Consider the following 23,352-nt stretch of genomic DNA (forward strand, 5'->3'; position numbering starts at 1 on the left):
ACAACAGGAGTGTAAGAATCTTATTTCTCAAAAATGAATATAGGTCCAAAAATCCTTAAGTGTTACAGGTGTACAGTCAGATGACAAGAAGGCCTAAGGTGTGGGCATAAAAGAAGTCTTCAAAAAAGTCTGAGAAGGAAAAAATATTCCACCTGTTCTAAAAGGACATTATGAGGGAGAACAGCATTAATGTGGAGGGTAAGATGGAAGTCAGGAGAGTGCAGCAGTCTGAGGTCTATAATTAAGTCCTCAAACAACTAGAGTATAGATGCTGAAGGAATGTATTATGCAGAAGAACCAGATTTGTCCTTTTGTCTTTTTTTTTAAACATTTATGAATTTCTACGTACCAGCCTATGTCGCATATTTGCATTAAAATTTCTTCATAGATCCTACTAGGAATGATAATAGAAACTTTAGCCACAGAATAACCACTGGGTGTCTGTGAATCAGGGAAGACTTCTTAAACAGTTCATCTTTCTCAGCTCCTGAACGGTTAATACAACAATATAGTGACTAACTCTTATGGGGTGCTTACTATGACCCACTTACTGTATAAATGCCTTTAATCCTCATTTTGCAGATTAGAGAAATTACCTTCACCTCACAGATTAAGAGATTAGCCTGGTGGTCATTGAGGAACAGGGTTGTGCCCAGCATCAACAGCATGAGCAATAGTCCAGAGACATAGAATTCTGTTGTTGTGAACTACATGCAGTTTAAACTGTGGGGACAGATCTGTTTTTATTTTTCTCTATTTGTATTTACATTTGGCTTTTTGATTCCTGAATAGAGCTTGTTAATGGCATAGACTTGACATTTGAATTAATATATACAATACATACATAGAAATGTATTTAAAGTTTTTGTGGTAATAATGAGGAATGCTGGATGTGTCTCCCTTTTCCCGTTATAGTACATTCCTCATTTATTCAGTGCAGCCAGGAAGTAAGGATAGTACCTACATAAGATTGGGTACTTTAGAAACCAGAGGTCACAAACTAAAATGCTTTCATGGGCTGGCAGGTAAGTGAAGTAAAAGATGAAAAGGAGTGATGGGAACAGGGGTAGATGTATTGATTTTGTACCCTGCCTAAGATACCTTCACATTTGTGTGTTAAGGTTTTTTAGAACCCCATGTTGGTCAAACCAGACAAGTCTGCAGGCTGAGTTCAAACACTTAGTGATGATTTTAGTCAATGTCCCACATCCTCTTGCAGTTGATTCTTTAGATCCATAAGGTATCAGGCCCTGCTACTGCACAAATAACACTAAAATTTGGAAGAGACTAATGTTTAACAGGGCTGGCAACAATATTGTTCTAGGCCAAATGTATTGGGCCAAATGGTTCCAATGCACATTTTATATCCAATTATAAATAAATAGACACATTAAATAAATAGGACAGCAACTACCATCCAACCCAAATCAATTGGTTATTAATACTTACCCATCTTGTTTTGCATGCACATTGCCCTTCCTTCATCATATTGGCTTGGCCAAAAGAGCTGTTGCATTTTTTCTGTACGATGGCTCTAGTAGTGCTTAGTTGTCTTTAATGTCATTCAATACAATTTTGTTAGATTGTATGGTGATGACTGTCATATCAGTGTGCATTTAAAAAAATTACCAAAATTGGTGAATTTTTGTGCAGCCATTTTAATATTGAAGATGAAAGAATAGGTGCAGCATTTTCAATGTGACGGTTGGTCAAAAATCCATGTGGTATTTTCTGTAGAATAAAAGATACATTTTTTTTTTTTTTCATTTTTGACAGTAACTATTCACTTGGATATTTTTGGTATGTTGGCTATCTCCCACATGGTATAATGTTGATCGTTCTCAATGTCTCAATTTGATGGCTATCAACCTCAGGTGCTGTACCTGACCATAGAGCATCATCTAGTGAGAAATCTCTAGCACGAAACTTTCCAAACCACTTTTGACACGTTCGATCAGTCAGGGCACCTTCTCCATACACTGCATGAATATTTTTTTGTGTTTCAGGTACATTTTTACCTTTCTTGAAATAATAAAGTAAATTATGCCAAAAAAGTTGTGTGGTTTTTTCCTCTTCAATATTAAAATGGCTGCACAAAAATTTACCAATTTTGATAAATGTTTTTAAATGCATGCTGATATGACGGCTCTCACAGTATAATCTAACAAAATTGTTTCAAATAAAGTTAAGGACATCTAAGTGCTACTAGAGCCATCTTATGGAAAAAAGCAAACCAACCTTTTCACCAGGCCAATACATTTGCACACATATACAAACATTTATTTTTCTTCACCTTCAGTACTTCCACAGGTAATATTAATAAGGACAGTCTCCAATACAACCATGGTACTGTGATCACTCAAAAGGGGGTATAACTTAACAATACCTGCTAATACGTAGTTTGTGCTCACAGTTCCACTGATTGTTCCAAGAATATCTTTTTGTTTACAGTATGGTATCATTTGTAGAAAATATAAAACATGCAAAACAACATTATGTATTGCTTAGGGATGAGTTAAAATAGCGCATTTTGAGAAGTTACCATTCAGTTACCCAGTGGGGAAAGAAGGAGATGTAATCAGAAGGGTTACGCTACAGTTTTATACTATAATTAATAGTATATTTCTTGAGGTGATCAGTATGTGGGTGTTTTTCATACTACTATTTATAGCCTTTCTTGCTTTTAAACTTTTTTTAAGCTTATTTTATTGATTAGCTTTACCTTTTCTGGGAAGCACTTTATCTGCCCTTCCATTCTAAATTACAGTTTTGCTGGATAGAGTAATCTTGGATGTAGGTCCTTGTGTTTCATCACTTTGAATACCACTTTTTGCCAGTCCCTTCTAGCCTGCAAAGTTTTTTTTGAGTAATCTGCTGATAGTCTTATGGGAACTCCCTTGTAGGTAACTCAGCTTTTTCTTGCTGCTTTTAAGATTCTCTCTTTATCTTTAACCTTTGGCATTTTAATTATGATGTGTCTTGGTGTGGTCCTCTGTGTCCAACTTGTTTGGGACTCTCTGTGCTTCCTGGACTTGTATGTCTATTTCCTTCACCAAATTAGGGAAGCTTTCTTTCATTATTTTTCAAATTTTCAATTTCTTGTTCTTCCTCTTCTTCTTCTGGCATCCCAATGATTCATATGTTGGTGGTTTTGGAGATGCCCCAGAGGCTTCCTAATCTCTCCTCCTCTTTTTTTTTTTTTTTTTAATTCTTGTTTCTTCATTCTGTTTTGGTTGATTGTTTATTTATTCCTTATGTTCCAAATAGATTTGAGCCCCAGCTTCCTTCCCTTCACTATTAGTTCCCTGCGGATTTTTCTTTATTTTACTTAGTACAGCTTTCATTTCTCCCCTTAAACTTTTGCCATACTCAGTGAGATCTTGAAGCATCCTTACTAGTGTTTTGAACTCTGCATCTGATAGGTTGGCTATCTCTGTTTCACTTAGTTGTTTTCTGGGGTTTTGTTCTCTTCTTTCATTTGAGCCATATTTCTTTGTCTCCTCAATTTGGCAGCCTGCCTCTGTTTGTTTCTGTGTATTAGGTAGAGCTGCTTTGACTCTCTGTCTTAGTGCACATGTTAAATTGTGTGGGGTGGAGCCTTGGATGTTCACCAGAGCAGGGCAACCCATCATTTTGTGGCTGTATGTGGGAGGAGGGCTGGGAGAGGGGACATTGCCACTGCCTTGCTATTGGAGGCTTGCTCTGTTTCCAGTCACTTCACCCCCCTCCCATATACAACTGGTGCTCCCCTAGCTGCTGCCCCAGTGGTGATTCCCAGAGTGGGTGGTTTATGTACACTTTAGGACTGTGTAGGCCCTTAAAATGGATTCTCCTGAGAGATGAGCAGTTTCTTCTGCAGTCTCAACCTCCACTGTTTTTTACAGCCAGAAGTTATGAGGTTTTATTTCCTGGCACTGGAACCTTGGGCTGTGTAGTATGGCCTGGGTCTGGGATGGCTTGCTCCCAATGTGTCCTTCCCAATTTTTATTTTATCACATGTGAATGTGGGACCGCCCATTCTGTTGGCTGTTGAGACCACCGCCTTGCTGCCGCCACCTCACTGTTGCCACACCAGTCCTCTCTGCCCTGGCTTTCCGTTTCCATTCCTCTTACCCATCTGAATGAATATTTCTTTAAATCCTTTGTTGTCAGACTTCCATACAGTGTGATTTTTCTGGCAGTTCTGGGTGTTTTTTGTTTTGAGGTTACTTGTGATCCTTCTTAAGGTTGTGTGAGAAGGTGAAGTGTATATCTACCTCTGCCTCCATCTTGACCAGGAATTCAGCCTTACTTTAGAATTTTTTTAAAAGAAGCTTCAGATGCCTTTGAGCTATAATGGTAAAACACTGAGAATTAGGGCTATTTTAATGGGAACAAAAAATTAACATTAAAATTTCTATTGATTAAAGTACTTTCCTTCCACCTGTGCGCTTCACTGTCTTTTCAGTGTGGTATACATCCTTGCTGCCCTGTAACATCTGCAGGCTCTCAGCTTGTACCTTCCCCCTTAATCTGTAAACATGCTCAATCAAATCTTTACCATCCTTTACATTCCTTTCAGCCCCCATTCTCTTTAGGCTATTATAGAATTTCTTTCCTCTACTTTGTCTCTGAATTCTTAAAGGAATAGTCTATACTTGCAATCTCTAATACCTTACTTCATTCAGTTCTCTGTAATCTAAATCCTGCTCACTTGACTAACATAGCTCTTACTAGGTCACTGGTCTTGTGAATGTCAAGCACAAACAGTTTTATTTTTAAATACAGTAAAAACAGACTTTTCTGTTTTTATCTTAATAGATGTCTGCATGTTCTGTTGTTGATCACTTTCTCCTTCTTAAAGCTCTCATTTTTTTCATTTTCCTTTTCACCAGTTTTCAGATTTTATTCCCTCCCATGGTTTTGTTTCAAATCACTCTCCATTTTTAGGATCATGTATTTGGTCTGGATGTCTTCAGATGATTTTGGGCCCCTTATAACTCACCATGTCCAAAATTGAACTCAATATCTTGCCAAATGCCATTTCTCCTTCTGGATTCCATTGCTTAAAAGGTTGGCACCCCCATTCATCCAAACACCCATCTGAAAATCTTTAAATCATGCTTAACTCTCCCCTTTTCTTCCTGCTATCTCAGGCCACTGGTTTACCATGCTGTGCTGATTTTAACTCTAAAATATCTTTGAGCTTTTCTTTCTCATCTGCACTGCTGCCACCATCACTTAACTTGGCTGAGTCACTCACCATCTGGTCTAGAACAACAGCCCAGAATGTCTTATAGCTGTTTCCCACCACCCTCACCCCAGCTCTCAAACCTGAAACCAGTCATGATCCATGTGTTACATTTGGTTGTGGTATTTATTGCCATTGTCTTAAATCTAGAACAGAGATTGGCTTGTAGCCTGCTGGTCACCACTCGCATTCCTTTGCATGTTGTCTGTGGCTGCTTTCAAGTTACATTGATAGGTATCCATTGACAGAGTAGTTGCCACAATGACCATCTTGCAAACAAAACCTAAATTATTTATTAATTGGACTTTTATAGAAGTTTACCAACCCCTGGGCTAGAAGCTAGAATAACTGAAAGAAACATTTTGTATTTTTCTCAATTAGGTGATATTTGAAATTGTGCATCTAAGATTCTCTCATTTCCAATGGTACCATTTCATACTTTCTGGAAATACTATAAAACCCAAGTATTGTTTATTTCTGAAGGTCTTTTCCTTTCTGGAGAGATGAAAATCTTTAAGGCGGACAACACATGTTTCACTATTTTGTTATGTGCTAAAAATTTAATATGAAAAATATATGAATTTTCCTGGATTTAAATTCTTCCTGAATAAATCACTTGACTTCTGACCAGTCTTTGTTCTGCCCCCACACACGCTCTTTGGTCTTCCTGAGCAGGTGCTGTTACATCCCTAATAGTGTAATGCACTATTATATCCCTTCTCAGGTGTGATGATTGAGCTGTTCCTGCTCTCCTAAGGTAATTGTGTATGAAAGCAGGATGCTGCTGATGCTTTGGACTTCAGATAATTCTCAGTTAAGTGCAGTCATCCAAACTGTCAACAGTGCAAGTGTATAAAAATTTGTATTTTGCATACACTCAATAAAACCCAACTGTCCCTTTGCTACCACCTGCTCAAGGACTTACAATCTTAGTGTTTCTTATTATTTCCTGTAAAAGCTCAATGATCATCTTCTACTTAATCATTTTTCCATGCGTTTATTCTCCAGATCATTTGTAATGATGGGTTTTAGCTTCCTTGTCTGTAAGGGAAATAGATTATTTGTCTTCTTTCAATTCTGAAATAGGCTATGAAACGTTTTAGCTGTCATTGTTGAGGAGTCTCATTCTTATTACACCTTTTGTTAGACTAATATCTACACACACACCTCATTTTTCTAAGCTATAATGTTTTTCATAACTAAAAAGGTCTTTGTGATCCACTCTTGGTAAATGCAATTTTTGGAATAGTCTTTTTGTCCTGACTGGTGTGGCTTGGTTGGTTTGGGCATCATTCCACACACCGGAAGGTCACCAGTTCAATTACCAGTCAGGGCACATGTCTGAGTTGCAGGTCAGGTCCCAGATTGTGAGTGGCAACTGATCAGTGTTTCTCTCCCCATCCATGTTTCTCTCCCTTTCTTTCCTCCTCCCTTCCCCTCTCTCTAAAAATAAATAAAATCTTTTAGAAAAAGAAATAGCCTTTTAATTTAGTTTTTTTTGAAGTATCAAGTTAAGTACCAGATTAAAAATGGAATTTTATCAAATAATTACTGTGGGCATTTCTCCTTATTTTTCTAAAAATAGGAATATATAGCAGAAGACAAATTTAGACCACCACCATCTCCAAATGAGGTTCAGACAAGATTCTGAGAGAAATTTTCACTAATATTAAAGGTGATAGAGTTAGTTTGCAAAATGTGTGTTTTTGCTGGCTTTTGTATATGTGTGTATTCTGACATAAAAAAACTTCACTTTTTTGTGGTCAAGTCTGTTTTTTAACGGTTTCTTTCTTTGCTTTTGTGTATGAAAAGGTCTCATTCACTGATAACTTCATATTTTCATCTTTTAACAGTTGGAATTATTTGGAAAATTGTCTCATTTACACTTAATTAATTTTTTGAGAGAGGGGAAGGAAGGAGAAAGAAGGAGAGAAATAATGATGTGAGAGAAACGCCGATTCATTTGCCTCTCGTACACTCTTCAACCAGGGACCAAATCTGCAACCCAGGGATGTGCCCTGACCGGGAATTGAACTGGCAGCCTATGCTTTGCAGGATGATGCCTAACCAACTGATCCACAGTGGTCAGGGTGACAATTATCTGACTAAAAATATATTTTAAAAGTATCATATATTCTTTTTCTCCTACTGATTTAAAATGCTAACTTTTAACATACAGCCTTTGACATATACTTAGGTCTATTTTTGCATTACTTTTTCTGCTCAACTGAAATGCTTATATACTCTGTTAGTACAGTGCTGTTAAACTGCATGATAATGCAGTTCTTCCTCCCCCTTTACATGCTGTCACTTCTCTTTTTGAGATTTTTAAAATTTTCATTTAATTTATGTGAATTTTTAAATCACTTTAATCAAGTTAGAGACTCTTGTTAGCCATTTCCTATAATTGGATTAAACTTCAAACATTGTCATGGTTTCCTATTCAGAAAATTTCCATACATAATTTCTCTTCTATGGCCTACAAATACAAGTTTAATCATATATGACTTTAACGGTTTGTATATAGCTTTTTCCCAAGTTGCTTTTTAGTTTTTTGTGGCTGTTGCAGTGAGAATCTTTTTTCCCTTGCACTTGTTTTTTCCTGTAGTATAGAAAACTATTGCTTTTTACATGTTACCCTTTTCTGTTTCTTACCTGATATCTTTACCTCATTTCGGGGTCATATTTCATTGGTTCATACTTTCAGCACAAGGTTGTTGATGACAAATATCCCACCTTTTTCCTGTTATGGTAATGCTTCGATGTTTCATTGTTAAATTCCAAGTTCTTCTTTTTGTTTTCAACTCAGCTAATTTAGTCTAACATTCCCAATCTTAAAATCTTATTTCTGCTGTGTGGAGGTGGCAGTGTGTGCACACACACATGAACAAGGAAATAATGGCAACAAAAATACTTTTGCTGTAGTCCATAAAGAAATGATGGTGGTAGCTTCATTGTTTTAGATATGGAGGAAAGTGGATGGATTTGGGGCTTATAATGTTTGGATTTTGTGTGTGTGTGTATGTACAGGAAGGAATCAAAGATAAATCTTAGGTTTTAAGAAGTTTACTGAGATGAGAAAAATTAACAAATAAGTGGGATTATTTTTCCCTTTGGCAGGAGGTACTTGTGAGGATATACCTGTGCCCTATGATTGTTCCAAGGTTTCAGTGACAAAGTACACATGAAGTACATGGCCCGTACATGTTGCTGGTAGTTCAGGTGCTGGCATATTGATTTGTTTTTATCCAGTAAGATTAACTGCTTTTTGATATTCTTTTATTTCCTTCTGGGCACTGAAAGATGACTAACTTTGTGTCAGCCTAAAAAAATGGTTCTTAAACAGGGATTGAAAATAGTTACTATACTTTAAAATACTTATATTTGAATTATGTATACATTTTTGGTGTCTCTCCAGTCCTTTTTCCTGCTACTCTTCCTAGTTCCATTACCTTTTGCTGCTTAACAATTATGCTTTGAAAGAAAATGATGTGAGATGAACCTGATTTTCCTGTTAGCAATACTCTAATAGTGAATTACATTCGTTTTCTAGGCCTATAACCCAGTTGTGGGTTCGTTAGGTCTGGGGCATGACTTGAGTGTGTATGTTATTTAAAAGCACTGCACATAATTCTGATTATCCCTCTAAAGCAATTGACAATATAGGCAACCACTAAGGACAGTCTAATTGCAACCATCTTCTGTAGCTTAATACCTGTGAGAATTTCTAACTATACCAGATCCTTAAACTGAATCAGAAGCACTACTGCCTGCTCTGTCTGCTGTAAAATAACTATATGATAATATATAGTAGTAAGTCAAATTATAAGATTGGTCATTAATTGCCTTCAGTGTCAGCAGTTAAATTTTAATTATAGTAATCCTGTGATCTTTAATATAGCAATTAACAATTTTTCTATTGTCTTACAATAAACATGGCTATGTAGGTAAATTAAGAAATTTTTATGAAAAGGAAGAATTAAAAATATTCTTATGTCTACTATCCCAGGCTGACTATGAACACTAATGATATGGAAATATAATAGCAAAGACTTTGTAAACTTGTCTGTAGCATTTCATATTTGTATATGAACACTAATAAATGGGAACATATGGAAAAGACTTTGTAGTTTTAATAAACTTGTCATAGTACCCAAAAGAGATATGTGAAAAAGCTATTCTAAGAAAGAAAGGCTAGAAAAGGATTCCTAATATACAGAGGGTGGGCAAAAGTAGGTTTTAGAGTTGTGAATGTACGAAGCACGGAGTTTATTCTTGTATTATTATTTATTAATTATTGTATTATTTATTTGTATTACAACTGTAAATCTACTTTGCCCATTTCTGTATTTCTACAAGTTTGTCCTGTTCACTTGTCCTTACTCTTCAACATCTCAGCCCCTTTTTCCCATGTCAGGCCTCTAAGCCTGGGTTGCTTTATACATACATACTAATACATTACTATCACTTCCTCCTTCCTGACTCCCACATTCTTTTACTTGCTGATAAGTTAGCAGTTCATTTATTTAGCACATATTTATTGAGGAACTCTTATGTTCCAGGTACTGCTCTAGGCTCAGAGACAACATCAGTGAACAAAGTGTAGAACTCCCTCCCTGTGTGGAACTGATCATTGGATGTGGAAAGTGGCTGGGATGTAATCGGTACACTTGTAACCATACTCCCAAATATTCTTGTTGACGTTGAGTAGCCACACACATTTATCATGTAGTCATCAGTTTTGCAAACACTTCATAAAATTTTGTGTTTTTCTTTTATTCTAGATACAAACCATAATAATACTTGCGGATCTCATTATGAAAATTCGCAGCAGGGACCTGTGCCTTCTACAAGTGACTGTAGCACAGACTGTCAGGATGCTGTTGTAAACGACTCCCCTGAAAAAGAAGCATGGCCCTTGGTCCCTGGCAGTGATCCAGAGTTGGCTTCAGAATGTATGGATGCTGATTCCGCCTCCATTTCTGAATCAGAAAGAAACATCACTATCATGGCTTCAGGGAGCACAGGTGGTGAAAAAGATGGTCTTCGGAACAGCATTGGACTTGGCTCCCAAAACAAATTTGTGGTTGGTGGTGGCAGCAGCAATAGTGTGGGCCGTGGAAGCAGTACTGGGCCCTGGGGTTTCTCCCATGGAGTTGTAACAAGCACATGTCAGGTGTCTGTGGATGCTCCTGAAAACAAGTCAGAAAGTAGCAACAATAGAGTGAATGCTTGGGGCACTGTAAGCTCTTCATCAAATGGAGGGGTAAATCCAAGCACTTTGACTTCAGTTAGCAACCATGGTGCCTGGCCAGTATTAGAGAACAGCGGACTTGCCCTAAAAGGGCCTGTAGGGAGTGGTAGCTCTAGCATCAATATTCAGTGCAGTACCATAGGCCAGATGTCTAACAATCAGAGTATTAACTCTAAAGTGGGTAGTTCTTCTACCCATGGTACCTGGGCAAGCCTTCAGGAAACTTGTGAATCTGAAGTAAGTGGTACACAGAAGATTTCATTCAGTGGTCAACCTCAGAATATCACCACTGAAATAACTGGACCAAATAACACTACTAACTTTATGACCTCTAGTTTACCAAACTCCGGTTCAGTACAGAATAATGAACTGCCTAGTAACGCGGGGGCCTGGCGTGTGAGCACAATGAATCATCCTCAGATACAGGCTCCATCGGTTATGAATGGCACTTCCCTTTCTCACCTTAGCAATGGAGAGTCAAAAAGTGCAGGCTCTTATGGTACTACATGGGGTGCCTATGGTTCTAACTACTCTGGAGACAAATGTTCAAGTCCTAACGGCCAAGCTAATGGTGACACTGTGAATGCAACTCTAATGCAGCCTGGCATAAATGGACCTGTGGGCACTAATTTTCAAGTTAACACAAATAAAGGAGGAGGTGTGTGGGAGTCTGGGGCCACAAATTCCCGGAGTCCATCCTGGGGAAGTGGAAATGGTGCAAACTCTGGAGGGAGTCGAAGAGGCTGGGGAACTCCTGCACAAAACACTGGCACTAATGTACCCAGCGTGGAGTGGAGCAAACTGCCTGGCAATCAGCATTCCAGTGACAGTGCAAATGGCAATGGTAAGAAGTTTACAAATGGATGGAATTCTACTGAGGAAGAGGATCAGGGTTCTGCCACATCTCAGACAAATGAGCAAAACAGTGTGTGGGCCAAAACAGGAGGTACAGTGGACAGTGAAGGTAGTACAGAAAGCACTGGACGCCTCGAGGAAAAAGTCACTGGGGAGAGTCAGAATAGAGATAGAAGAAAAATTGATCAGCACACATTACTCCAAAGCATTGTTAACAGAACTGACTTAGATCCACGTGTCCTATCCAATTCTGGTTGGGGACAGACTCCTATTAAGCAGAATACTGCCTGGGATACCGAGATGTCACCTAGAGGGGAAAGAAAGACTGACAATGGGACAGAGGCCTGGGGGAGCTCTGCAACACAGACTTTTAACTCAGGGGCATGCATAGACAAGACTAGCCCTAACAGTAATGATACCTCATCTGTATCGGGGTGGGGAGATCCCAAGCCTGCTCTGAGGTGGGGAGATTCCAAAGGCTCAAACTGCCAGGGGGGATGGGAAGATGATTCTGCTGCTACAGGAATGGTCAAGAGCAATCAATGGGGGAATTGCAAAGAAGAAAAGTCCACGTGGAATGAGGTGCAAAAGAACAAACAAGGCTGGGGTGATGGACAAAAATCAAACCAAGGGTGGTCTGTTTCTGCCAGTGATAACTGGGGAGATACATCAAGGAGTGACCATTGGGGTGAGGCTAATAAGAAGTCTAGCTCAGGAGGTAGTGACAGTGACAGGTCTGTTTCTGGTTGGAATGAACTTGGTAAAACTAGTTCTTTTACTTGGGGAAATAATATAAATCCAAATAATTCATCAGGATGGGATGAATCTTCTAAACCTAACTCTTCCCAGGGATGGGGAGATCCTCCAAAGGCTAGTCATTCGCTGGGTTGGGGAGATTTGGCAAAGCCAGTCAGCTCTCCAGACTGGAACAAGCAACCAGACATTGTTGGGTCTTGGGGAGTCCCTTCAGCTCCAGGCAAACCCTCTGGTACAGGCTGGCTAGGAGGACCTATTCCAGCCCCAACAAAAGAAGAAGAACCCACAGGCTGGGAGGAACCATCTCCAGAATCCATACGGCGCAAAATGGAAATTGATGATGGAACCTCAGCTTGGGGAGATCCCAGCAAATACAACTACAAGAATGTGAACATGTGGAACAAAAATGTCCCAAGTGGTGGCAGCCGCTCAGACCAGCAAGCACAGGTGCACCAGCTGCTGCCGTCTGCAAGTGCCATCTCAACCCCAGAGACAGGCAGTGGCTCTGGTGAGTTGTTACTTTGTGGAGTTGTTATTTCACAGAACTGTGAGCCTTGTTTCAGTTTACTTTATAATAAAATGTTTAAACAGAGTATTTGCTCTGCATACAGGGGCCTGTTTTACTCTAATCCAGGAGAAGCTTATAAATTAAAGGGAAGGTGTTCACCATCAGGGAGCAGCTCTGCCTTCAGCAGTATTAGGTGTGAATCCTGCATACTCTGTTCTCTATTAGGAAAGCTATGGAAGGTAGAGTAGGGAAGATGGTGTCAAGTGGGGGTGCTGTACACTTTTCTCAGTTTTTCAGTCAAGTTGAACTTTCTGTTTTTATTATTTGACTAAAGTATCCTCAGAAATAAAACAGGTATTAACAATAATACTCTAAATATGAAGTATTGTACTGTATTTGGCCTCAGAAAGGATTTATTTGGGTAGGCATGAAATCCAAGTCTGTTAGATACAGTGTGTATGTGTGTGCCTAACACATTTGACAGTACCTTTTGAATATATTCTCACCTTCCCCTTATCACAAGGAACTGATTTCTGTCCCTGTGATGATCTGGATAATGACATTTTCATTAAGTGTCATTGGAATGTATTGTCTTAGTTAACTGGATGTGGAGTAGGAGTGTTTTCATGAACTAACCTTTCAGCGCCTAATTTTTTCCCTGAGTATAGTTTATTAATTAGTTTAATTTTTTGAAGAAACAGCTGCATATCTAAGAGGAAAGCTGTTTGGGTTTTTTTTTTAAACATGTTTATGGCTTTGTCTTTGGACAACTTGATAGTACTGCAAAATTTTTAAGAAGCATTGTTCAGCACCTATAAATATAAGATATCCAGGCTGGTGATGTTGAAAGGTTGCACTCACAGTAAAAATTTTGTACACTCATTATTCCCCAGCTTGATCATCTGCTTTAATTCACTGCGTTTGGTTCAGATTTACTTGACTTTCCAGGATATTCTATTTATCTTCAAAGGAGGATGACTTGCCATAATTAAGGTTATTCAAAAGAATGTGTTCTATACCCAGAGGGCAGATATGAAAGAAAAGGTGAAAAAAATATTCACACATTACAGTTAAATTAAACAATGGGAAATGATTTATCTTCTTTATGTAAAACAGATGCCATCTTTTTGCCCATCACAACATCACTATTTAGTACATATATGTGAAGTTCTTCATCTTTTGTTCCCTAAGTATTCCTTATTGCCTCTGATTCCACTGTACCTCCCTACCATGTGCTGATGACTTCTTTTCCCACACTTTCTAAAGGCTGGGGTGAGCCCTGGGGGGAGCCTTCTACTCCAGCCACAACTGTGGATAATGGTACTTCAGCATGGGGTAAACCCATAGACAGTGGTCCCAGCTGGGGGGAACCCATTGCTGTGGCATCCAACACATCCACGTGGGGCTCCAGCTCTGTTGGTCCACAAGCGTTAAGCAAATCTGGTAAGTTATTGATAATCCCTGGTAGCTCTTTTGTAGCAGTGGTGAACTCTCATTGAATATAATTAATTGGATAATGTTTATGTCATTGTTAAGATATCCATGTATCATTATACTAGATGATACTATTTGACTCTTTGTGTAACATGGTTTGCTCTTTTATCTTTCCGAATTTCCCTATCTTTTCTAATTTTCCTTAGAACTGCAAATATTAATGATTTGCATAATACTTCACCAAATCTCAATTATATTTTACCAAATTAGATTATCTGGAAATAGTCAAGCAGCTTTCAGGCTATTCAACGTGAGAAACCGAATATAGTAATTATGGGGACACACATGCAAACTGTCTGGCTCAGATTCCAGATGATTCCCTGAACATTATATAGAAAATGAGCAAAGTTCAGGAAGTAGCTCATCATTCAGATGAACATTGTCACTGTGCCATAGGTTGTGTATGAAACATCCCATAGAAATTCCAAAGGCTGAGTGTAGACACAGGATACTTTGTGCATAATGCTTGTAATACTTTTGATCACTCTTCCTGAAAATATGTATGAAAAAGAACTCTTCTAAATTTCATCCATTCTCTTTGCCCTGTGCATCACCATCCAGATTAAGTGATTGTGAACAAGAATGCCACCATCGACCTGTGTTTAGGAACACACTGATTCGTGAAAGCATGGAAGATATTTTTTTTGGAATTTTTAACAAAAATAAATTCTTGTTTAATGAAACTTTCAACTTGGTATATAACATACACTCCTGCTATGCAAATCTGGGAAGGGAAAAACAAGTGGGGTTTTTAGGTTGTTCCTGCACCTTACCCTGTTAATGTATGCTCATCCTCCAGAAAGAATTGTTTTATTAAAGCATGTTTTTCTTTGTATTACAAATCCATAACCAGGGCCAAAATCTATGCAAGATGGCTGGTGTGGTGAAGATATGCCACTGCCTGGAAATCGCCCCACTGGCTGGGAAGAGGAAGAGGATGTGGAGATTGGAATGTGGAATAGTAATTCTTCTCAAGAGCTTAACTCATCTTTAAATTGGCCACCATATACAAAGAAAATGTCATCAAAGGTAAACATTCAAGGGGCATTGCCCTTGAAACTTTAAATTCCAAAGATAGTTTACCCACAGAAATTTAATGTTCTGCTTGCCCATTTATGGCATTCAGTATAGTCCGGGCAGTCCCCAACTTAGGTATAGCCTCTTGTATGGGCAGCCACCTAGGAAAACATAAGACCACAGGAACTTCCTTTCTCCCCACTGCTACAGCTTGGGATTTCTCTCCTCCTCCCCTCCACCAGTGCTGCCTGGGAGAACCCTTCACTCTAGGGTGGTGCCTGCAGTGGTGAAGAGGAAGAGAAGGGCAAATCTCCATGTTGACTCTTGCCATCCCACTGCCAGTTCATCTCCCATTCCATCTCACCTGGAGTCCCCAACCTCCCCTGTACCCAGAGTCATTATCCTCCTTATCCACCCATTATCTTTGTCCCTTTCCCATCCCCAAAGGTCCTGTGACGAAAATTCCTAGGAACGAGCCAAGCTCGTGTTGCTTTTATATGTGGATAACTCTTATTCCCAGACCTGACTGTACATCAGAATCATGTGGGATTTGTTAAAAGTAGTTTTCTACATCCCAGATCTGCTATAGTTGGGAAATTGAACCACATTTCTTGTCCTAGACAAGCTTCCCAATGCTTCTGCTGCAGAGCTAGGCTGAAGAACCACAAGTTTGGGGTACTGGTTATTACAAGGTAGTGTTGGATGCTGGTGTCTTCCTCTCCTGGAGACCATTTTCAAAATATGTGCCCAGTCTCCCAGGTGATTCTAATGCATCCTCTCCACCCTGTTTGAAACCATTCCTTCCTGAGAGGCCTTAAGATCAGCTGATTGCCAGGGTACCTCTCCATTAATCCTGGAATTCTAAGTCTAGGACCTGTCATTTTCATTTAAAAAAATTTTTTTTAATTTGGCTGAATTTGCCTATTGCCTTACCATGTGGCTTATGAAGTGCTTTCCCATATTTTACATGAATCATTTGATCTTTTTAACCTTCTGAGGTACAATACTAATGAATTCGAGACTGGAAAAAGTGGTGACTTGCCCAAAGTTGCATAACTAGTAAAGACAGAGCAAAGACTTAAGTTTAGGTCTTCCAAGTCCAAACCCCGTGTTCTTCCTACTGGACCATGCTGTTTTGTGACTTTGTCTTTCCTTACAGGGTCTGAGTGGCAAAAAAAGGAGAAGGGAAAGGGTGTGTAGCCTTTTTACTCTTTCTCCTTTGTTTCTGCTAGTAAAAATCTTTTAGAAAGCAACTGCAAACATTTATTTAGCCTCTGCTGTGTGCCAGGTACTGTTCTTGGTGCTGGGGGTTCAAAACACTAAGATATGAGCAGCACCTTCAAGGAGCTCTGAGTTTATCTAGTTCGGGTCTTAGAAGCACTCTAAGCACTGTCAGCTTTAATTAGGAACATGCCTGGGGGTTGGGATATCACCGAAATAGAGAGTTTCTGGAAAGTGAGGAGATCAGGCTCTGCAGTTAGATTAAGGGCAGATTGTAAAGGGTTTTCAGTACCATGCCCAAGAATTTGAACTTTAGTTTGTATAAATATGGAGCCAATGAAATTGAATAGAAGGTAACATCAGTTTGATTTTTAAGATTAATTTCTTTAAAGAATGTTAACCAGTGATAGAATGAAAGATAAACTGGAACAGAGGAAAAGATCAGAGTTAGGGATCTAAGTTGAGAAGCTTCCATATTCACTGTTTAGAGAGGAGGGCCTGGATTGAGAAACAAGAATGGATCCATAGCAGAAAGGACTGATTTGAGAGACATTTATAATAGAAGGACAGAAGGCCTTGGCAACCAGTTAGTGTGGGGGTGGGTATAAAAGAGGAAAGGAATCAAAGACAACTTCAGAACCTCATAAAGAGTTAGGTGCTTGCTTCAGAGACCTGCCTTTAGAGGGGAGATTAAGCTATGTTCTATTCCACAGTCAGAAGGAATAGGTAGTAGCAATGGGGAAGGGAAATTAAGGTAGCAGACTGAGAATGGTCCTGTGAGCTTCACATAAGTGGGAGACGTTGGTCTCTGTGGCTTTCAGCCTCCCTGTATACCGCCCTGCTAATCATGGACCATTCTCTCAACTAATGTTCCAGTGTAGTTCTGTATGGCCTAAACCCTAACTAGCATCAGAAAGCCAACACCAAGTGGGAGGAACCCCAGCTTTAGCTGCTGCTGGGGATAGTGTGTTATTAGCAACACAAATTGAAATTTTAAAATATCATATGGAAATGTATTTTTTTAGTATAGAGCACATAGTATAATAAACTTATGAATTAAGTTAAATTCTTTGGACTAACCTGAGAACCTAGTGACTCTTTTAACTTTGGTTTGGTATGAGAGTTCTACAAATCCAAATTATAATTTTTCCTTCGGAACACAGTCCATTTGTAAATTGGAAACTGTCTAATGAACAGTTCTGTATTCAGAAGACCTTTTTAATGGGTCACTGAAGCCCTTTGCTTCTGTCTTTTCCTTCTGACTGCTTGCCTTTAGGGATTTCTCTGTACATTACAGCTATACCAGAGGACTGGAGCAAAGGAAGTTGAAAGTCAAATAAGTTGATTTTAAATTATTAACAGCTCTGTTAAGAGTTGATTGGAAAAGAAATTGGCTAAAAATGAGAGTTGGGAATTGTCTTAAAGTTTATTAATCCGTCACTATACCAGATAAATAGAAATAGCTATGGCATCTTTCTACTCTTTTATTTTGCAAAGGGAATGATGAAGGGTGGAAACAAACAAGAAGAAGCATGGATAAACCCATTTGTTAAACAGTTTTCAAATATCAGTTTTTCGGTAAGTGTTTTCCTAACAGCCTCCTCCTCCTTTAATAATGGTCTGTAAATTTACCCTAATTTCTTTTTTTGTTTGTTTGTTTTCAAATTAGAGTATAATTGGCCACCAAGCCTTTGTTGTTCTAGTTTGAGCTAAAAAAAATATGAGCACATATCTTATTTAAAAAGAATTTTATTAGACAGTGAAAAATGAGGTTTTACGTTTCACTTGAATTTCACAATGAAATAAAAGTATTTTCATTTTTTATTTATTTCCATTGATAAATTAAAGTCTGCTAACCTGCTGCTTTTTCTTAACTTCAGAGAGACTCACCAGAAGAAAATGTGCAGAGCAATAAGATGGACCTTCCTGGAGGTAAAAAAAAAAAAAATAGATCAGTTTGAATTTATATTTGTCCTTGATGCATGGACATGTCTGTGACATGATTCTACTGAAAGAGCACCTACCTACCTAGGCCGTGAAAGAGGAAACCTAGGTTCCCATTGCAGAATTGGTGTGCCTTTAAAGTATGAATCACTGTAAAGCTAAGGTAGTGGTAACATTAGTCTGAAGCATGGAATTAAAGAATTTTAGGCCGGAAAATGACATCATTTGGATTTGTGTTTTAGAAAAATAATCTTGACTATAGATTGAAGGTATTTTAGGACAGAAAACATTGGAAGCAGAAAACAGAAAGATACTACACATAGCAAAACCAGTTAGAGATTTGTTGCAATAGCCAGTAAGAATTTTCTGAACTCCAAGTGAAGACAGTAGGTGTCAAGAATCTAATTCATCGCCCTGGCTGGCGTAGCTCAGTGGATTGAGTGCAGGCTGCGAACCAAAGTGTCGCAGGTTCGATTCCCAGTCAGGACACACGCTTGGGTTGCAGGCCACGGCCCCCAGCAACCGCACATTGATGTTTCTCTCTTTCTTCCTCCCTTCCCTCTCTAAAAAATAAATAAATAAAATCTTTAAAAAAAATCTAATTCAGTGGAGATGTGGCAATTAGAATCAACAAAAGTTGAACCAGTTTATTGTGGAGGTGAGGGAGTAAATTTGATAAAAGGTCGTCCCATGTGTGCTTGCCTGGGCAGTTTAGCAATTGTTGTATTTAGTCTGAGTCTAGGCAAGAGAAACTACAGAGTAATGTGAACAGGAAGAGTTTAATATAAATATAAAGAATTAGTATTAGAACCCTGACCCAGTGGCTCAGTTGGTTGAGAGCATTGTCCTGTACACCAAAAGGTTACAGGTTTGATTCCTGGTCAAGGCACATGCCCAGGTTGTGGGTTCAGTCCCTGGTCAGGGCACGTATAGGCGGCAGCCAGTTGATGTCCGTCTCCACACCCCCCCACCCCCCGTCTCTCTAAAATCAGTAAACATATCCTTGGGTGATGACTTAAAAAAAATGTATTAAGAGCCCTGGCTGGCGTAGCTCAGTGGATTGAGCGCGGCCTGGGAACCAAAGTGTCCCAGGTTCGATTCCCAGCCAGGGTACATTCCTGGGTTGCAGGCCATAACCCCCAGCAACTGCACATTGATGTTTCTCTCTCTATCTATCTATCTATCTCCCTCCTTTCCCTCCCTAAAAATAAATATAAATAAATAAAATCTTTTAAAAAAGTGTAAGTTTTAAAAAAAATGTATTAAGAATTATTGAGTAGTATTAGAGTAATGATGGTTTGGTCAGTAAGAGGTAAAGGGAAAGAATATGTGGATATTCTACAGAATATATGAAGAGCAGATAAAAGGAGAAGTCACTATCTTAGGCCTGTGATAGCATGCCCAAGGAAGAGCCCCTGCCCCTACCCCACCTCATCCCAGAGCTGTGATCTAGACTCTTGGACATGGCCTCGGCTCAGTGCATGACAGAGAAGTCACTGAGGTGCCACCCATGGGATTATAGAAAATCCACCTTCTAGGAGAGATACCTCACTGGAGCCGTTCTGCTACAGAACTACCTAGGGCTGCTGATGGGAGCTGCTAGCCCGTGGTGAGCAAGTATGGCAGGAGCCCCAGGTGCCAGGAGCACTGCCTATGCTGTAGGAGAGAGCACTGGAACCAGGAGACAAACTTTTTTCCTACAATGTCTCTCTTGTACCCTCTACTGATAGAGGTTCATATCACTTGGGAAAGGAAAAAATATATAAAGTACTTCATTCAGGAAACCAACCACATTTCTAAAATGAACCTATTCTAAGAATATTTTCATTTTGTTGAAAGTTTTTCTTTTGCACTTGCCTGGAATAAGGGTAGTAAGTATTGTGATGGTGATGGCAGTAACAGACATCTCAAAGGACAGCAATTGCCACAAAGTGATAGACGAAGTTGGAGAACAGAAAATATGGAAAAGGAGGGCCATGGAGATGGAGAAAGATTTTCAAGTCTATGTGACTAGAAGAAGAAAGATGCCACTCTCAGGTCCCGTGAAGGAAGATCAGATCCTATGGGGAAAGGTGCTTGGTGTCACCTGTTAGAGTGACAATGGAGCATTCAAATGGCTGTGCTTATTAGCAGGCAGGCAAAGATAATGGACTGAGCTCCTGCATGAAGTCAAAGCAATGTTTGTATTTGATGAGCATGTGAATGGGAGCGACTGTCAACACCTTGGTAGTCTAAGTCTAAGGAAGTACATTTTTAGGGAGAGAGTATACTCAGTGTCTCTGTTTTGACTGAGTCAGCCTTGGTATATCCCAGCATTGAAGAAACAGGTGGAAGTAGACCCAGCTGTGGAGAGGAGGGAAGAAACCAGGATGAGCATGTGGTAAGGGCCTGGAGGCAGAGAGTAGTGTCCATGTTTAAAAAATTTGTTGAAGTATGATGGTAACCGGGGGGCTGGCTGTTTCAAGCAAAGGTGATTTTTGCAGGATGGGGTTTCCATAAGAGGAGGTCATATTTGTTGCAGAGAAATCAGAATGAGGAAATTAATGGACAAAGCAAGGCCTATTTGGCCTCCACCCTTAACATATGCTGGCAGGGGTGATAGTAGGAGTTGCAGGCACTAGACTGGAATGCATGGAGCACATGGAGGGGTGTCGGGCACACTAGGTAGTAGTCATTTGTGCCGCTGCTGTTCTTACTGGTTACTGGAAACTGTGTTTATTGTAAAATTAGCCAGATTATAGATGACCAAAGATGACTTAACCTGCTTTTTACTGGTCTATTTTCAAGTTCATTGGTTCAGTGAAAAAAAACAGTATTTGCTAAGCCCAGCTTTAGTTTTGAGGAATTTAAGATGGACTAGAGGCAAGTGCATTTCTTGTGTCCTTGTCAAGGCAAAAGTCAGTTAAGTCTAGGAAGGGAGTATTTTGATTTCTATTGCAAATTTATGTGAAACCAAATAGGTTAATTATCTTCCTACTTGATGACATAGTTTCTTGCATTTATTAGGAATGTTACAAGACAAACGAATGGACATAGACAAACATAGCCTAAATATTGGTGATTACAATCGAACGGTCGGGAAAGGCCCTGGTTCTCGGCCTCAGATTTCCAAAGAGTCTTCCATGGAGCGCAGTCCTTATTTTGATAAGGTAATTTGTTTGTTTGTTTTACCCCTCTGGCTAATAAACCAATACATGTAATAGCATAATTTTCTCATTACTGTTTTAAAATGTTAATATAATACAAAGTGTTATAATCCATGCTGAATCCTCGTATGGGATTTGTAGTTCTTTGTCCTCTCAATGTGTTAGTTTATCATAGGGATTGCATTTATATTTTCTTCTTAATCCCATAAAATATGTTTGGTTTCTTTTTATGTGCTCTAGAATTAACACTAATCTGATCTCTTCTGTTTTCTACCTGTTTCCTGTTGATGCTGGAATGTCATGTGACTTCTCTTCTGTTCCTGCAATGATTTCTCCCTTCCACTTGTTTGCTTGGCTGGTGTTGCGCATCTTTCTGTCTGTCCAATCAGGATGGCATTGTAGCAGATGAATCCCAAAACTTGCAGTTTATGTCCAGTCAGAGCATGAAGCTCCCCCCTTCAAATAGTGCACTACCTAACCAGGCCCTCGGCTCCATAGCAGGGCTGGGTATGCAAAACTTGAATTCTGTTAGACAGGTAAGTCTACATGTATATTTTAGGCTCTCTGTTGAATGATTTGTAGAAGCAGTAAACTTTCTCTCACGTGTAGTTACTGTGTTTAAATCAGTAGTGTGATGTGGTAATGAGCTGCTGGTCCCTGAAGAACACCTGGCTCTTTGTTTTTATAGAATGGCAATCCCAGTATGTTTGGTGTTGGAAACACAGCAGCACAACCCCGGGGCCTGCAGCAGCCTCCAGCACAACCTCTCAGTTCATCGCAGCCTAATCTCCGTGCTCAAGTGCCTCCTCCATTACTTTCCCCTCAGGTTAATAAACTTCCATGATAATTACCTTCTATTTACCTAAAAAAGAACCATGAATAATTTTATATTTGAATGAGATGACTGGTTGGTCATTATAATTTGTATTGGCATCTTTAAACTGCACCTAATTCAGAATTCACTGTTATTACAAAAGGATGTAGAGGAAGGGGAAGAAAATGAGTCAGAGGTAATATAAAATTTACCATTATCTTTCATAAAGCATCTTGAGGAGGGTAATACCAAAGCACATTTCCTGGTTAAAAGATTCATCTTCTAATTAACTCATGAAAGAATTTGTGAACAATAAATTAGTAAAGTAAATAAAACAGAAGGTACATAACTTCCCAAATAATAGTCCACAGGTTTAATGACTCTGTTGATAATTTAAAATACACAGTGCATTTAGCTAGTTTGAGTTGTCTACCACACTATTAACTTACCATTGTGATCCTAAGGTTCCAGTTTCATTGCTGAAGTATGCACCAAACAACGGTGGCCTGAATCCGCTCTTTGGCCCTCAACAGGTAGCCGTGCTGAACCAGCTATCCCAACTAAACCAGCTTTCTCAGATCTCCCAGTTACAGGTAAGTAGACTGATAGCCTCTTATTTGGTATACATTCAGTGAGTGTCCACTGGTTTGCTGAGCTGTACAGGAAGTATTGCAGTCATGACCCTCATGGAGCTTCCAGTCTTGTCAATGAAGATGGTGGTGAACCCAGAGGGCAGGAGGCTATGAGAGCAAGCCCAGCTGAGTGTGGGGTTGCATTGATGGTAGGATGGTCAGGAACAATTTCCCTGGACGTTTAGGTTGAATGAAAGCCTGAATTCAACAGACTGGTCAGAGACAAATTTACCATAGTCACTCTGAAGATTGCTAATCTGCCATGGCATGATACTGACAGCCTTTCTGCAATCTTCCCTACAGCGGTTGTTAGCACAGCAGCAGAGGACGCAGAGTCAGAGAAGCGTGCCTTCTGGGAACCGGCAGCAGCAAGACCAGCAGGTAGAAAAAAACCTTCTCCTTGCTGTGCTGAAACTCATCTCACATATCACTTCCCTTGTAACAAGACTCAAAGTGCCTTTATCAGAACAATGAAATATGT

The 23,352-nt window shown here is 39.3% G+C and overlaps 1 protein-coding gene across 9 annotated transcripts in view; it reads left to right on the plus strand.

Moving 5' to 3' along the window:
- TNRC6A (trinucleotide repeat containing adaptor 6A) overlaps window positions 1-23,352 on the plus strand; it is a 97,457-nt gene that overhangs the window by 56,098 nt on the left and 18,007 nt on the right. For 4 of the 9 annotated variants that reach the window (XM_045849206.1, XM_045849207.1, XM_045849209.1 and 1 more), the window contains 11 exons: window positions 10,015-12,603; window positions 13,870-14,046; window positions 14,951-15,126; window positions 16,274-16,306; window positions 17,833-17,913; window positions 18,216-18,267; window positions 21,286-21,428; window positions 21,815-21,961; window positions 22,114-22,251; window positions 22,704-22,832; window positions 23,175-23,252. In XM_045849206.1, the coding sequence (XP_045705162.1) occupies window positions 10,015-12,603; window positions 13,870-14,046; window positions 14,951-15,126; window positions 16,274-16,306; window positions 17,833-17,913; window positions 18,216-18,267; window positions 21,286-21,428; window positions 21,815-21,961; window positions 22,114-22,251; window positions 22,704-22,832; window positions 23,175-23,252 (3,743 nt within the window). The remainder of the gene's footprint in view (window positions 1-10,014; window positions 12,604-13,869; window positions 14,047-14,950; window positions 15,127-16,273; window positions 16,307-17,832; window positions 17,914-18,215; window positions 18,268-21,285; window positions 21,429-21,814; window positions 21,962-22,113; window positions 22,252-22,703; window positions 22,833-23,174; window positions 23,253-23,352) is intronic. The other 5 variants (XM_045849212.1, XM_045849213.1, XM_045849211.1 and 2 more) reach the window with 4 other exon arrangements.

Source organism: Phyllostomus hastatus, unplaced genomic scaffold (genome assembly GCF_019186645.2).
Source record: "Phyllostomus hastatus isolate PE091 unplaced genomic scaffold, TTU_PhHast_1.1 phas_contig_64, whole genome shotgun sequence".
NCBI classification, from domain to species: Eukaryota; Metazoa; Chordata; class Mammalia; order Chiroptera; family Phyllostomidae; genus Phyllostomus; species Phyllostomus hastatus.